We start from the raw sequence: 17,572 nt of genomic DNA on the forward strand, positions 1-17,572 counted from the left end.
AAGAGGAACTCAAAAGCCTCTTGATGAAGGTGAAAGTGGAGAGTGAAAAAGTTGGCTTAAAGCTCAACATTCAGAAAATGAAGCTCATGGCATCCGGTCCCATCACTTCATGGGAAATAGATGGGGAAACAGTGGAAACAGTGTCAGACTTTATTTTTCTGGGCTCCAAAATCACTGCAGATGGTGACTGCAGCCATGAAATTAAAGACGCTTACTCCTTGGAAGGAAAGTTATGACCAACCTAGATAGCATATTCAAAAGCAGAGAAATTACTTTGCCAACAAAGTTTCGTCTAGTCAAGGCTATGGTTTTTCCTGTGGTCATGTATGGATGTGAGAGTTGGACTGTGAAGAAGGCTGAGTGCCGAAGAATTGATGCTTTTGAACTGTGGTGTTGGAGAAGACTCTTGAGAGTCCCTTGGACTGCAAGGAGATCCAACCAGTCCATTCTGAAGGAGATCAGCCCTGGTATTTCTTTGGAAGGAATAATGCTAAAACTGAAACTCCAGTACTTTGGCCACCTCATGCAAAGAGTTGACTCATTGGAAAAGACTGATGCTGGAAGGGATTGGGGCCAAGAGGAGAAGGGGACGACAGAGGATGAGATGGCTGGATGGCATCACTGACTCGATCATTTGAGTCTGAGTGAACTCTGCAAGTTGGTGATGGACAGGGAGGCCTGGCGTGCTGCGGTTCATGGGGTCGCAAAGAGTCGGACACGACTGAGCAACTGATCTGATCTGATCTGATCTGAATACTCCATTGTCTATATGTACCACAGCTGTCTTATCCATGTAACATAAAAGGACATGAAGGAATGTAAATATTAGAAAATGCCTAATACAGGAGTATAATCTCACTATTTACTAAAGTTACTTCTGTATTTAAAGAAAATATTTTTACATGGCATGGTGTTGCACTCCATAAATAAGAGTGATGATAGTATAAACACTTTTACTAAGATTGAACTGGATGGCAGGAATTGTTGTAAGTGCTTTGCAGTCAGTATTTCATTTATTTTTTATAACAATTCTATAAGTACTTATTACTCAGCTTACAAATAAGGATCTGAGTCTTCAAGAGGTGAAATAACTTTTTTGAGGTCACATAACTGCTAAATGACAGAAACATAATTTGAATCCAGGTAGTCTGATTCCAAATCCAAATTAATAAGCACATTGCCTATAAAATAAAATTTTCAAAAGGGAGGACTTCATAGCTATGCAAAATACAATACTTTTTTTTCCCCTTTTATCTGAGAGGTGCTCAGCCTACTATCCATCTGGGAAGCTAAAATTCTATCATTGTAGACTTACTGCTTTGGGTTTGTAAGACTTCAGGATGTCAGGAATCTCCAGTTAAAATGCAAGTATTCACCTGAGAAATTATACACATCTAATGGGATTATGATAGTGTCCAGGAACTCAGTAATGAAACATGGGTTCACTGGCTGTGGAGCAGCAAAGGAGAGCAGAGAGATAGACTTGGAAACCAAACAAGGAGAGAGAGAGGCCAACAACTGACTAACCTGAGGATTTTTGCCAAAGGCTGAAAGAGGATAGCCAACAATTTAAGCTTTTTATGGCTCGGGACAGCAATTATTAAGACATTGAGGTTTTTTTCATATTTCTTCAGTATAGACCATTTACCATCTCTTTGATTCTAGGAAATACAGCACAGCTGATGCTAGTCAGCATTGATATGTTTTATTATTAACTAAATACCTCTCCTTTGTCTCACAGCAATCAGCAGGCCTTTTTACTGGAGAATGTCCCTTGTACTAATGCAAGCTGTGAGGGGGCGCATCGTATGTTTAAAGTCTACTGGGAGCTGATGGACCTAAACCAAATCAGAGATGCGGTGGTTGCCACCTTCTTTGACATTTACGAAGATGTGAGTTCAGAGCTCTTCTTTGTGTTCAGAATCTAATTGCCTTCTACCTTGTCTCACTCTCAGTTCACCCTATTTAACCAGACAATAGATGCGATAATGAAAGCAAACGAGTTAATTAAAGAAAACCCCTTTTAATGTTAAATGACAGAAAGAACAAATTAATTGATACCACTGGCTGATCAGAACAGTGAAATATGAAAGCGTCTTTATCTCATTTTATGCCTGTTTAGATGAAACCACTAGAGAATTATGCTCATGGCAGTTGTGCGTGTGCTCAAATAGAGAAAACAACAGCCGACAGATGACAGACCCTTAAACCTGAACAGGATCACAGAAGAATGAGTTCAGTGTGTACTCTCTCTTAACCTTGTGAGCTAGAGGTGGCATCTATTGCCCCAGATTCTTGTGACTGTCCTCAGTTCCAGGTGGCCTGGGAAAGGCACACAGGGTCCTGGTTTTCTTCTTTCTAATGTCAAAAACCAGTTTTGGGGGAAAAAGTAAATTCTGATAAAAATGCGTTAAATTCCAGAGTTAATATGTCACAAAATATCTTTGTAAAATAACTTGATTATTTTAAAAAGTTAAATCTCCATCAGGACAATTATGTCCAACACTAACCCAGTTGGTTTTGTTTGGCTTTTTGTAGGAGGCTGATCTTCAATTACAAGTATCTTCCAGGTGCTTGTTTTCCTCTGTCTCTCTGCTACCAACTCTTGTATTGTTTCACTTTTTATAAGCAATTTCCAAGCATAAAAGTAATTGGGTAAAAATATAATGAGGAAAAATCAGTAGAATTAACTATAAATCAGCTTTTAATTTCTGTACATAAAACCACAGATGAAATTTAAAATTGCATCTAAATCTAGGAGATAAATTAGCTATGAAAGAGTTAAATAATTAACATTCTTAACATGCGTGTGTGTGTGCTAAGTGGCTTCAGTCAGGTCCAACTCTTTGTAACCTATGGAATGTAGCCTGCCAGGTTCCTCTGTCCATTGGATTCTCCAGACAAGAATACTGGAGTGGGTGGCCATGGCTGCTTCCAGGGGATCTTCCCAACCCAGGGATCAAACCCATGTCTCTTATATCTCCTTCAGTGGCAGACAGATTCTTTACCACTAGCACCACCTGGGAAGCTCACATTCATAACAGGCTGTGCTGTGCTTTGTCACTCAGTCGTGTCTGACCCTTTGCAAGCCCATGGACCGTAGTCTCCGCCAGGCTCTTGTGTCCTTAGGGAGTCTTCAGGCAAGAAGACTGGAGTGGGTTGCCATGCCCTCCTCCAGGGTATCTTCCCAACCCAGGGATTGAACCCAGGTCTCCAGCATTGTAGGTGGATTCTTTATCATCTGAGCCACCAGGGAAGCCCACATCCATAACGGAAAAAGGATTTATTCAAACTGATACAAGTCACCAGAAACTCCCACTGGAAAAACAACATGATTAAGTCAGTTTACAGAAGAAAAAAAAAGATGTGAGTTAAAAAAAAGCTAACATGAAATATGGATCCTCCCTGTAGCTCAGACGGTAAAGAATCCGCTTCTAAAGAATTCTATTTAGAAAATAGAATCTGTTTTCTAAATCCTTAACAATTACAATGCAGGAGCCCTAGGTTCGATCCCTGGGTTGGGAAGATCCCCTGGAGAAGGAAATGGCAATCCACTCCAGTATTTTTGCCTGGAGAATCCCATGAATAGAGGAGCTTGGCGGGCTACAGTTCGTGGGGTCGCAAAGAGTCAGACACGACTGGGTAACTTAACACTAACTAACTAACATGTGAAAAGATATGATAAATGATTGATCTCATTAAGAGTTAGCAGAATGAAAGTTTAAATGAGCACCTTTTTTACCCCCAATAAAATTAGCAAAGCTTTCCACTTTTTTAGGAAAAAACATAAGAAGCAGCGCAAATGAAAAGTAACCTTCTTTCCCTGATGATTGGAAACACTTCGGTAGTTCATGTCAAAGGCCTTTAAAAATTAATACATGGGGCTTCCATAGTATATCAATGGTAAAGAATCCTCTTGCCAATGCAGGAGACATGGGTTTGATCCCTGATCTGGGAAGATCCAACATGCTATGGAGCAACTAATCTGAAGTGCCACAACTACTGAGCCCGTGCTCTAGAGCCTGGGAGCATAAGTGCTGAAACCTCACAACCTAGAACTTGTGCTCCACCACAGGAGAAGCTACCACAGTAAGAAGCCTGTACACCGCACGCGACTGGAGAGTAGCTGTGTGTGCAGGCTGTCTGCAGTGGGAGAAAAGCCCACACAGCAACAGAGACCCAGCACCATGAATAATAGAGAAATAAGTTTTATTTTTTTTTAATTCATGCAGATATGCCTGGAAGGAAATACACAAGAGTAACATTTATCCTCAGAGATTTAAATTACAGTTTTTTTTAAAATTTTATTTATATTTAATATTCTGGGTTTTATATTTTTAATAGTATCTTTATTTTAAATATCAAGTTGAATAAGTAAGGTCTGTATTTACATGATAAACATGTCATACGTTTTCATCATTTTTTTCAGTCAGTCCAGTAGTTTCTTACCATTTTTATGTTTTTTTCCAGGGAATCTTGGACATTGTAGTACTAAGCAAAGGGTATACAAAGAGTGATTTTGCCATCCATACCCTAAAAAATAACTTTGAAGCAGATGCCTATTTTGTTAAAGTCATTGGTGAGTATTTGTTTTATATGCTTTATTATTAAGTATTAACATCTGATTTTGTATTCTGTCAATGCACATTTTCCAAAGAGTAAAACGTGCTTCTGTGTAACAACTCTCCAAAGCAGACAGATCAACTTCAGTACAACACGACCACCCTGTTCAAATTTGCCATCTGTCCCACCAGTGGCTTTTTCCTTTCTGATCCAGAGGCTGTTCAGGAATACTACTGTCACATCTGCTCCAGTCTGGAACAATTCCTTTTCATGCCCTTAGCAGTTGTAAAGAATACAGGCCTGCATTCTGTAGTGTAATCCTCTTTCTTCCTTACCCAGTTCAAGATACACATTCTTTACAGAAACGTCACTACATGGAATTTGGTGGAACCTATGCTGTGGCCTTTCGATGCATCATGTCAAGAAACACATGAAGTTGCCCTGACCCACCACCATGATGATACCCTTGATCATCTGGTCATCTTGATGACTGCTAGTTTTCCCACCTTAAAGTAACTTTTCCCCTTTATAATTAGTGTTTTGTGGAGAGGTATTCTGATACTTAATGTACTTTCTGCATATCAAATTTTTACCAGTTTTAGAATCCATTGACAACTCCTGCCTAAATCAGCCTTCTATATGACTGTTGTCAATGAGTAGTTCTCTGTTTCCAGGGCTCCTGCATTTTTCAGTTGGCATTCTACTCTACATCTGCCATCTCCTCCACCTAACACTTACATTCATCATAGAGATCCTGAACATGTTGTGTTAAGTGTGTGCCTGGGTATTTTATTTTCTTTGACATGATTATAAATGTCACTGTGTTTTTAAGTTTAGTTTCCACATGCTTCTTTTTAGTGTATAGAAACACAGTTGATTTTTGTGTGTTGATCTTATACACTGCAACCTTGCTCAACTCACTTATTAGTTCCAGGGGGATTTTTTAATTTTTATTCTGTGTAACTTTATTTTTTTCTAAACTTTTTATTTTGTATGGGGTATAGCTGATTAACAATGTTGTGATAGTTTCAAGTGAACAGCCATGGGACTCAGCCATACATACACAAGTATCCATTCTCCTCCAAACGCCCCTCCTGTCCAGGTTGCCATAGAACATTGAACAGAGTTCCCTATACTATACAATAGGTCCTTGTTGGTTATCCACTTTGAATATAGCAGTGTGTACATGTCCATCCCAAACTCCCTGACCCTTCCCCCACATCCTTCCCCCTGGCAACCATAAGTTCATTATCTTAAGTCTGTGAGTCTCTTTCTGTTTTGTAAGTAAGCTCATTTGTATCCTTTATTTTTAGAGTCCATATAAGGAATATATGGACACATATAAGGCATGTCATATGATATTTCTCCTTCTCTGTCTGACTTACTTCCTTAGCATGACACTCTCTAGGTCCATCAGTGTTGCTGCAAATGGCATTATTTCGTTCTTTTTAGTGGCCAAGTAATACTCCGTTGTATATATCTACCACATCTTCTTTAAACATTCTTCTGTCGGTGGACATTTAGGTTGTTTCCATGCCTTGGTTACTGTAAACAGTGTTGCAATGAACACTGGGGTATATATATCTTTTCAGATCATGTTTTTCTTCAGATATATGCCCAGGAGTGGGATTGAAGGGTCATATGGTAACTCTGTTTTTAGTTTTTTAAGGAACTTCCATACTGTTCTCCATAGTAGCTGAACCAATTTACAGTCCCACCAACAGCATAGGATGGTTCCCTTCTCTCCATACCCTCTCCACCATTTATTGTTTGTGGGTTTTTTGATGATAGCCATTCTGGTAGGTGTGAGGTGATATCTCATTTTAGTTTTGATTTGCATTTATCTAATAATCAGAGATGTTGAATATCTTCTCATATGCCTCTTGGCCATCTATATGTCTTGTTTGGAGAAATGTCTATTTAGGGCTTCTGCACAGGCAGAAGGATATAAAATTATCCTTCTATCTGTGCCCTTACTGATTCCCACAACAGCACAGATCCATAGAATGCTCTTCAGACAGGAGACTTTCTGTGCTACAGAATTGGAGGGGTTCCCTAGCTCCCCTGAATCAGAGCTAGCTCCTAGCTCTAATTGTTTTCCTCTTATTCCTGTCAGCTTTTAGAGCTTCTCATTCTGATTCTACTAATACTTAGCACAAATTTCTAACAAACATATGTGAACCGGTATTTCCTTGGATTGTTAAAATTTTAACAGTATCTTCACCTTTCACTTCCCAAATAAGATGAGACCTTTCAAAAGCTTTTGTCCCCTGCCTCCTTCCAGATTTTGTTGAAATAATGTGGAAATTTATTTCTGAATGATTGACTTAGTTTTACCTTTTTTTTTTTTGAAGGATAATTGCTGTACAGAATTTTGTTGTTTTCTGTCAAATATCAACATGAATCAGCCATAGGTGTACATATGTGCCCTCCCTCTTGAACCTCCCTTCCATCTCACTCCCCATCCCACCCCTCTAGGTTGATACAGAGCCCCTGTTTGAGTTCCCTGAGACTTCACAGCAAATTCCCACTGACTATCTATTTAACATATGGTAATGTAAGTTTCCATGTTATTCTCTCCATACATCTCACCCTCTCCTCCCCTCTCCCCATGTCCATAGTCTTTCTCTGTGTCTCTTTCTCCACTGCTGCCTTGCAAATAAATTCATCAGTACCATCTTTCTAGATTCCATATATATATATGCGTTAGTATGCAATATTTCTCTTTCTCTTTCTGACTTACTTCACTCTGTATAATAGGCTCTGGGTTCATCCACCTCATTAGAACTGACTCAAATGTGTTCCTTTTTTAAGGCTGAGTAATATTCCATTGTGTATATGTACCACAACTTCTTTATCCATTCATCTGTCAGTGGACATGTAGATTGCTTCCGTGTTCTAGCTATTGTAAATAGTGCTGCAGTGAATATTGAGGTACAAGTGTCTTTATCAACTTTGGTTTCCTCAGGGTATATGCCTGGGAGTCGGATTGATGGGTCATATGGTGGTTTTATTCCTAGTTTTTTAAGGAATTTCCATACCGTCTTCCATAGTGGCAGTATCAATTTACATCCCCACCAACAGTACAAGAGTGTTTCCTTTTCTCCACACCCTCTCCAACATTTATTGTTTGTAGGCCTTTTGATGATGGCCATTCTAACTGGTGTGAGGTGATACCTCATTGTAGTTTTGATTTGCGTTTCTCTAATAATGAGCAATGTTAAGCATCTTTTCATGTGTTTGTTAGCCATCTGTTTGACAAAATTCAGCACCCATTTATGATTAAAACTCTTCAAAAAAGGGGCATAGAAGGAACCTACCTCAACATAGTAAAGGCCATATATGATAAGCCCACAGGAAACATTATTCTCAGTGGTGAAAAACTGAAAGCATTCCCGCTAACATCAGGAACAAGACAAGGGTGTCCACTCTCACCACTGTTATTCAACAAGTTTTGGAAGTCCTGGCTACAGCAATCAGAGAAGAAAAAAAAAAAGGAAAGGAATCCAGATTGGAAAAGAAGAAGTAAAGCTCTCACTGTTTGCAGAGGACATGATACTATACATAGAAAACCCTAAAGATAGTATCAGAAAATTACTAGAGCTAATCAGTGAATTTAACAAAGTCACAGGATACAGAATCAATACACAGAAATCACTTGCATTCCTATATAGTAACAATGAAAAATCAGAAAGAGAAATTAAGGACTCAATCCCATTCGCAACAGAAAGAATAAAATATCTAGGAATAAACGTACCTAAGAAGACAAAAGAATGTATATAGAAAATTATAAGACACTGATGAAAGAAATCAAAGACAACATAAACAGATAGAGAGATAGTCCATGTTCCTGGATAGGAAGAATCAGTATTGTGAAAATGACTATACTGCCAAATGCAATCGACTCAGTGCTATCCCTGTCAAATTACCAATAGCATTTTTCGTAGAACTAGAACAAAATATTTCACAACTCATATGGTTTTACCTTTTGTACCTTCTATTTTCTAAATCCTTAACAATTTATAGCCGTGTTAGCAATGATCATTTATACTTAACAAGTTACTAGCTTTACTGTCACCTTATACTTATATACTACATGTTTGCTGCTGCTAAGTCGCTTCAGTCGTGTCCAACTCTGTGCGACCCCATAGACGGCAGCCCACCAGGCTCCCCCGTCCCTGGGATTCTCCAGGCAAGAACACTGGAGTGGGTTGCCATTTCCTTCTCCAGTGCATGAAAGTGAAAGTGAAGACGCTCAGTTGTGTCCGACTCCTCGTGACCCCATGGACTGCAGCCCACCAGGCTCCTCCATCCATGGGATTTTCCAGGCAAGAGTACTGGAGTGGGGTGCCATTACCTTTCTTCATTCAAATTCTGGAGTGTTTCTTCAAGAGATTTTCAGAAAGGTATACATAGGTTAATATATTTTCAGAGTACTGGTATGTTTTAAAATATCTTTTATTAAGCATAGAATTTTTTAATTTAAAAATTTTAATTTAAATTAATTTTTAACTTAATTTAAAAAATGAATGAAAGATAGGTAATCAATAACAGATAAAAAGTTTTCTATATACAGTCTAAAATAATGTCTAAATGACATGACTGACTGAAATGGGAGTCTTTATTTCACATGTGCTATTTGATTATGACATTTGCTTTGTATTCATGTGTTTTAAAGAAACAAAAACTAAAGACATTTTCAGAGAAATGAATGTGAATAGCCACCCATAATCCAGGCAAGGATTTTTCATTTCAAATGTTACTAAAACCATTATACAGTATTGACCTTTAGTTTTGACTTTCTATCATTCTTCTCCCAACCTGTACATTTATCTAGTGTGACAGTATTTATGCACAATTACTGCAGTTTTCTTCGAGTTTTGGCATTTGTGTAAAGTAGCTAATGTAAACTGAATCACAAAACCAGAAGTGAAAGTTTTATACTTGAAATATCTTTAAGTATACAAAGACATAATGTAAAGTGTGGTTTGGCATGAAATGTTAAGGTCCTGAGCATTGTCGTTTTAAGGAAAACTTACAGATTTTACATCCCATTGGTCATGTTTTAAGCTAATTTAATGCACATAGCTCATTAAACATTTTAATTGCAGTTTTTCATTTAACTGTGACTAGGCTGTCTTCTTAAATTTCATTAATCGTTTTTAAACAACTTTGGTTTTTAAAGTCTAGGGGTATTAGAAATTACTTTTTAGAACAGTTTATTTAAAGGGGTATTATAAAATGCTATAATAAATCTCTTTAGACCTTTATGATGTGGTTATAAATACTAATAAATTATAAAAGTTGATGAAGTTGTTAAAAATCCTTAAACTAGACCTGAATCAACCAAGGTCACCTAATTAGTAGGAAAACATTTATTGACAACTTAAAATGAAAAACATTATGTTTAGATTTGACAGGAAACAACAAAATTCTATAAAGCAATTATCCTTCAATTAAAAAATAAATTTTAAGAAAAAAAAAATGAGATACTTCAAAACTAAAGAGTTAAAAAAGAGTTCTTGATATCAAGAAGCTCACAGTGGCAAAAAAAAAAAAAACCACACAAATAGTAGGAGGCTGAAATTATATACCAGTATCTGTCCTGTTGGGGCTTCCAAGTTGGCTCAGTGGTGAAGAATCTGCTTCCCAATACAAGAAACATGTGTTTGATCCCTGGGTCAGGAAGATTCCCTGGAGAAGGAAATGGCAACCCACTCCAGTATTCTTGCCTGGAAAATCCTATGGACAGAGAAGCCTGGAGGGCTTCAGTCCATGGGGTCGCAGAAGAGTCAGAACACCAACTTGTTCAGTCGCTCAGTCAAATAAACTATCAATAAGAATTGATTAAATTATGTTGTATCCATACTGTTTTGTTTTTCAGTTGCTAAGTCATGTCCGACTCTGCAATCCCATGGATTGCAGCACGCCAGGCTTCCTTGTCTCTCACCATCTCCCAAGAGCTTGCTCAAACTCATGTGAGTGATGCATTCCAACCATCTCGTCCTCTATCGTCCCCTTCTCTTGCCTTCAGTCTTTCCCAGCATCAGGGTCTTTTCATTAAGTAAACAACAACAACAACAAAAGCTATGCTGCTAAATTTCCCTTTCCCATAATGGGCCCTTTTATGTGTTTTAGCTGTTCCCAGTTTTTGTTATAGTTGCTTACGAAAAATGTTTTACTGTACTTACGTGTGCTCAGACACTCACTCAGCAATGTCAGACTCTTTGCGACCTCATACCTGATGTGAAGAACTGACTCATTTGAAAAGACCCTGATGCTGGGGAAGATTGATGGCGGGAGGAGAAGGGGACGACAGAAGATGAGGTGGTTGGATGGCATCACCGACTCAATGGACATGAGTTTGAGTAAACTCCAGGAGTTGGTGATGGACAGGGAGGCCTAGTGTGCTGTAGTCCATGGGGTCGTAAAAAGTCGGACATGACTGAGCAACTGAACTGAACTGAACTGAAATGATCAGCCCCCAGGTTCCTTTGCCTGTGGGATTCTCCTGGCAAAAATACTGGAGTAGGGGGCAATTTTCTCCTCCAGGGGATCTTCCTAACCCGACATTTCCTCCTCCAGGGGATCTTCCTGACACCAGGATCAAAACTGCAACTCTTACATCTCCTGCATTGGCAGACAGATTCTTTACCACTGGTGCCACCTGGGAAGGCCTTTATTATACTTATAGCCACATGTTTTAAACAAAAAATTTAACTGTTCCACTTGTAGGAATTGAGCTTTTACTATAATAATAACTTCTACCTTGGAACATTTAGGAGTTGTTTGTTTTGTTTTGTTTTCTAACTAAAGCAAAAAGGATGGAATTTTTGTTTTGATGTCACTGAGAAAATTACATTCTTGCACTGATTTAATTCACTGTTGGTACTTTTTAGTTGTTCCTTAGCTTGACTTTTGGAGTCTTAAAATAGTAATTTCAGAGTGACGTTTATAAAAACATTTCCTTTTGATTATGTAAGAGACTTTTAAGGCATTATTCTTTTTTATTTGTAAATTTTTAATTTGGTATTTATTTTGCTTTTTCATTATAAAAATAAGGCAGCCTATTGTGAAAACATTTGAAAAGTCTGGAAAAGTATTAATATTTTTTAAAAGCTATGATCTTTTTACCACTTATTAGATACAACTATTCTGAACACTGAGCATTCTGGTAGTTCCTAAAGTTTCAAAAGTAGCTGCAGCAATGAAAGCTGATGCTTTTCAATCCTGGAATCCATAATGATAGAATCTATAATTTATTTTAAAAGACAAACAAGAGTAGCTAACATTTATTGTTTATCATGTGCCAGGTCCTCTGTGTATTTTGCATGTGTTATCTCATATACCTATACATGGTAATTTTTAATGACAATATATGTGAAGTATAACTTTTCAAAATATTATAATCTTACATATTCTATAAGGAGAAAGAGAAAGTACAAAATTTAGCTTACAAAACAACAAGTTATACCTCTGGTTCTTTTCTTCATTTCTGAGTTTAGAGAGCATGTATCATCCATGATCCAGCCTCATTCATTCAGACTCTGCCTGTTCAAGGCTCCCACTTTTCTAGATAATTTTCTTGTACGTGAGCAGACTTATACAAAGTGAAAGTGAAGTTGCTCTGTCATGTCCGACTCTTTATGACCCCGTGGACTATAGCCTACCAGGCTCCTCAGTCCATGGAATTTTCCAGGCAAGAGTACTGGAGTGGGTTGCCATTTCCTTCTCCAGGGGATCTTCCCAACCCAGGGATCGAACACAGGTCTCCCGCACTGCAGACAGACGCTTTACTGTCTGAGCCACAAGAACCCTTTAAAACCAGACTATTTCCCTCTGTGCCAGGTCAGAGTATTAAGCACCCGAAGCAAGATAGATCCCGTTTGGAATGATAGGATTTGGAAGCTTTTGTAAACCTTATAAATTATTTTAAAACAAGGAAAGGTGAAGTGATTTGCATTGACTCACACTTAATGGAATATCCTATACTGCATGATTAGAAAGCCTAAAAAGAGCTGAACTTCAGGTTTTTAGCCAGTGTTAGTATCAGGTAGTTACTTTGGGATTTGTTCTTGGTGAGTACTAATGACCTGTATAGATTTTAGTATGATTAATCTGATATGTACTGAAACTGACAACAACAAAAATCCTGTTAATAACAGAAAATGAACTACTAACACATATAAAATGTAGGCTGTATTGTGCTTCTCAGCAACATTTGATTCAGTTCTTTCTTTGTTTTTGAAGAAATTACATCTAATTATAATATGTTTAAACATTAAAGCTATGTTTAAACCATACTGTGAACCTGTCACATTAATATACTGACAAAGATGAGAAGAGAAATGAAAATAAAAATTTTCCTTTTATAGCCTATTATTTGAAGAAACCTAATGCTTTTCAGGCTTTTTAAAAATTGTATTAGTTCAAGGGAGAAAGACAGTAAGATGTATGTATGTGAGTAGGTGTGTTCCTTTTTTTCTAATGGTAAAACTAAAGGAGGGTCACAGAGGGATTTAGAGAGAAAGCCAAAGCTAAGTAAAATTTCAGTGTTCCTTAACAAAAGCAGTAGTATAATGGCTGAAAATAGCCAAAGACATTTTTTTTCTGCCTTACGTCAAACGTACATAGTGAGTGCAGCCCAGGAATGATACAGTCTAAATATGCCTTTCCTGCTGCAGTGCCCATATGGATGTCCCTGGAAAAAAAGTCAGGTTGTTTCATAGTGAAATAATAATTTCAGGCTAAGAACAAGTTAACCTTTGGGAGTTCTGCATTCCTAATTAAACAGTTAGCAATATTATCAACAATATTAAACAATAAACATTCTTAAACAATAACATTAAGGTATTAACAATAACATTAATTAATTGTGTTAATTAACACAATATCTGAAGGAATAAGTATTATTCCTTCTTGTGTCTTTAGTTGCAAAACCCAAGGAAATGCATATTCTATCTGTATTATGTAGACAACTTTTTATAAGACATATATGTGTGCAGACACACCTCAGAGATACTCAGGTACTTGGTTACAGATGGCTGCAATAAGTGAGTATCGCAATAATGTGGGTTAACAAGCTTTTTGGTCTCCCAGTGCCTATGAAAATTATGTTTATATTATGCTTTATTAACTGTTCAACATCATTATGTCTTAAAAAATTATAATTGTAATTTAAAAATATTTTATTGCTAAAATATGCTAAGCATCGTCTGAACTTTCAGCAAGTCATAGTAATAACATCAAATACCGCAGATCATTGTAATAAATGATAAAGCTTGAAATATTGTGAGAATTACCAAAATGTGACACAGAGACACAAAATGAGCAAATGCTGATAGAACAATGGCCCTGACAGATTTGCTTGACACAAGGTTGCCACAGATCTTCAATTTATTTTATAAAAAACACAATATCTGAGAAGTGTAATAATGCAAAGCTCAGTAAACCAAGATATACCTATATATGACATATGTATGATATGTATATCTATGATACATTTAAATCTTCTCATTATGACCCTATTTCACACTATTACAGTGTGAAACTTCAAATTTAATAGAGGAAGTCTTGTTAAAAACAAAAATAGATACAGGAACTCAATTTTTATCTTGTTATATATAAAATGAAAGAGACTCATGTAATTTCAAATAAATACTCTCAACTATGCTAAACAAAACACAGACATTTTATCTTGTACATAAAATAAAATAATTCAGTGGTTCATTGATTTCCCATCTTATATAAATATAGGAAAATGTGTTTTTTAAATGAGTTAGTGTCTAGTGACCGCATGGTCTTTCTAAAGAGTGTCATTCCCTTTCTGACCTTGAGTAATGTACTGGCCCAAGCTTCAGTTTCTGCTCTTGAAGAAAAAAGGGTGGGAGGAGGAGGGTAATTAGACTTACTTCACAGCCTTGCTATGAGGATTAAGGTAGAGCATATATGAAGCTTCAGCATATGAACTTTGGGGGCGGGGTGGTACACACATTCAGTCCATGACAGTGGATTATAGTAAGTTGGTAACAGTATCTGGATAGTTCGGTTAAAGTGATTTTTATTTTCTCCTTTTTCCTTCTCTATATTTTTAAATTTTTTCTCGAATAACATATGTTATTATAGAAAAGTATTCACAAATATATATAGTAAATGAATGGTAGATTAGTGGTAGCTTTGGGTGGGAATGGGGCATGACGGCTGAAAGGTACAGGGTTTCTTTATTGTGATGAAAACTGATTGTGTTGATGACTGCACAATTCTAGGAATTTACTAAAATCCACTGAATAGGACCCTTTGAACGGGTGATTGCTCTGGTGTGTGAATTATATATATCTCAGCAAAGTTGCTATAAAAATGAATGTATGAAGGGAGTTTTGGAAATACTGTAGATCTGTTTATTAGCACTTACAGTCACTATATCCAGTATCTTCTCCCACATTTGCACATTATTGTCTTCACTTTGACTGCTACTTAGTTTTTCTCAGTGAGGATCTATCTTATGTAGCAAGCATCTGTTGCTGTCAGCTTGGAAGAGGAAGATGTACGCATGTAAAAATAGCTAAAGAACAGTGAAAAGAACTTTATACTCAAATGTTAAATGGAACTATATGTATATAAGATTATTAAGATCAAAGAAGTCTTCTGTGAAGATGATAGTTGAGAACCTAGATCCTTGACAGATGGTTAAGGTTTGGAAAAACCAAAATGAGTAGTGGTATAACATTCTAGGAAGGAGAAGCCATGATCATAGTAATAAAGAATGAGCAGATAGAAAGAAGTAGAAACTAACTCACCTCCATGTACTGTGTTGAAGAGTAATAAGAGAGAATATTGATAGTATCATTGATAAATGGGCACCTATGGCAAAGAAAAGATTTTGTCAGTGACCCAATAACTACAGAGACTTACTGAATTAATCAAGATTCTCCAGAAAAACAACATCAATAGAATACAGAAAAAGAGAAAGATTTATTGTAGGAAATTAATTCATAAAGTTATGGAAGCTGACACGTCCAAAATCTGCAGAGCCAATGCCCATTTTGAGTCACAAGGCCAGCAGGCAGCTGTAGAACCAGGAAGAATGGTGTCCAGTTCATTGGGCAGGAAAAGGTGGTGTTGTAGTTTGAAGACCCATCAGGCAGGAGGCTTCTTCCTCAGGAGACGTCAGTCTTTTGTTCTGTTCACCTGGGTGGATGAGGCCCGCACATTATGGAAAACAATTCGCTTTACCCAGTTTACTGATTAAATGTTAATCTTATCTGAAAACACCCTCACAGACACACCTAGTTGGCACATAAAATTATCTGTCACACTTACTATTTAAATTCTTCATCAAAAAAGTCTGTGATCAAGTGTGCTGATAAAGAAGATGAATTTTACAGCAATGTTCAGAAGGAAAAAATAGATGTTCATTAAAAAAATTGATGCTCTGACCTGCGGGCTTTGACAAGAATAACCACCTAGGAGTACAGACATCTAGGTGTGAGCTGACAAGACAGTGGAAATACAGTTGTAGCAATGGGTGTTCAGGTGTATAGCTTGATAAGATTTTACACAGGTACCTTCCCTTATAGCCACACTCCAATCAAAATAAAATATTTCCAGTACCCAAGAAGGGCCCCTTCCTTATATTCCCTGCAAAAGTATAACCACTGTTCTGATCTCTGTCACCACAGTTTTTCCTTTTCTAGCTGTCACATAAATGTAATCATATAGTATATACTCTTTGTGTCTGACTTCTTTTATTTAATATTATATCTTGAAATTCAGCCAACATATACATTTGTAAATGTAATCTTACTGAACATATTTGCCTTTGTCTTTTTTTTTTTATTTTAGCAAGAGAGTATAAACCCTCTTTCATGTCAACACTTACACTTACGCAAACCCTCATGTCATGTCAACATGACATGAAAGTGTTGGATGGAATCCATGTCATTCCATAAAACTATAGATGTTCCATAATTTATTTAGCATTTCCACTCTTAGTGGACACATAGGTAGTTTCTAATATTTTATATACATGAATTTGATGAGTTGAGAGGCTGTGTTTTTAGTGTTAATAGACAATACTAAGTTACCTTTCCCAAAAATCACAGACATTTATATCCGACCAGCATAACACTGTCCAGTTTACCACATATCATCTGAGCGCTCTGAATTTTTATTTCACTAAGAAATTTGGTTTTTTAAAATTTTTCACCATGCAAATGGTAAAAAAAATACAGGAGTCTATAATAGTGAAAAGTCCCTTTTGCACCAGTGTTTCCCAGTGGTCCAATTCTTCCCACCCAAAGCAACCTCTTCTTTGTGTCTGTCCAAGATATTTTATGCACTTAAACAAGCACATGTGTTTATATGCTTTTATTTTACGTAAGTGGTAGTTCTAGACTTTGCTTTCTCCATTTAACAATGTATCTTAGAGATTATGCCTTAACAATATAGTTTAGAGCTACCTCATTGTTTTAACTATCAAACAGTATCATATAGTATGGATACTGTTCATGTTCATGGATTCTCAAAAAATGGAGAAGAGGGCCGCAAAGGATGAGACAGTTAGATAGCATCACCAACTCAGTGGACGTGAATTTGATGGTGAAGGACAGAGAAGCCTGGTGTGCTACCGTCCATGGGGTTGCAAAGAGTCGGACATGACTTAGCAACTGAACAACGACACTATGTATACAACATAATTTAATCAGTTCTTATTGATACCAGTTTATTTTCATTCTCTTGTTATTATAATTAATACCTGTAGAATAAATTCCTAAAAATGGAACTACTAAAAAATAATATATGTACACTTTTAAAATAAACTCTGTTGAACTCTACATGTAGAAAAGTGTACATAAGTACAGAGGTCTACACGTTTCGACAAAGTAAATATACACATGTAAATACACCCAGATCAAGAAAAGCATGATACCAGCAACCAGAAGCTTCCTCATGCCCACCCTTTCTGCTAAGCCCAGTTCACCTGAAGGTAACCAGTAATTTAATTTCTAAC

General features: G+C 36.9%; 1 protein-coding gene across 1 annotated transcript in view; it reads left to right on the forward strand.

Annotated features, from left to right (window-relative positions):
• Positions 1–17,572, forward strand: part of ITFG1 (integrin alpha FG-GAP repeat containing 1) — a 302,948-nt gene that overhangs the window by 222,072 nt on the left and 63,304 nt on the right. The window contains exons 12-13 of the mRNA XM_010843982.1: positions 1,742–1,892; positions 4,471–4,579. Coding sequence (XP_010842284.1) covers positions 1,742–1,892; positions 4,471–4,579 — 260 coding nt within the window. The remainder of the gene's footprint in view (positions 1–1,741; positions 1,893–4,470; positions 4,580–17,572) is intronic.

Source organism: Bison bison, unplaced genomic scaffold (assembly GCF_000754665.1).
Source record: "Bison bison bison isolate TAMUID 2011002044 unplaced genomic scaffold, Bison_UMD1.0 scf7180017864192, whole genome shotgun sequence".
NCBI lineage: Eukaryota > Metazoa > Chordata > Mammalia > Artiodactyla > Bovidae > Bison > Bison bison.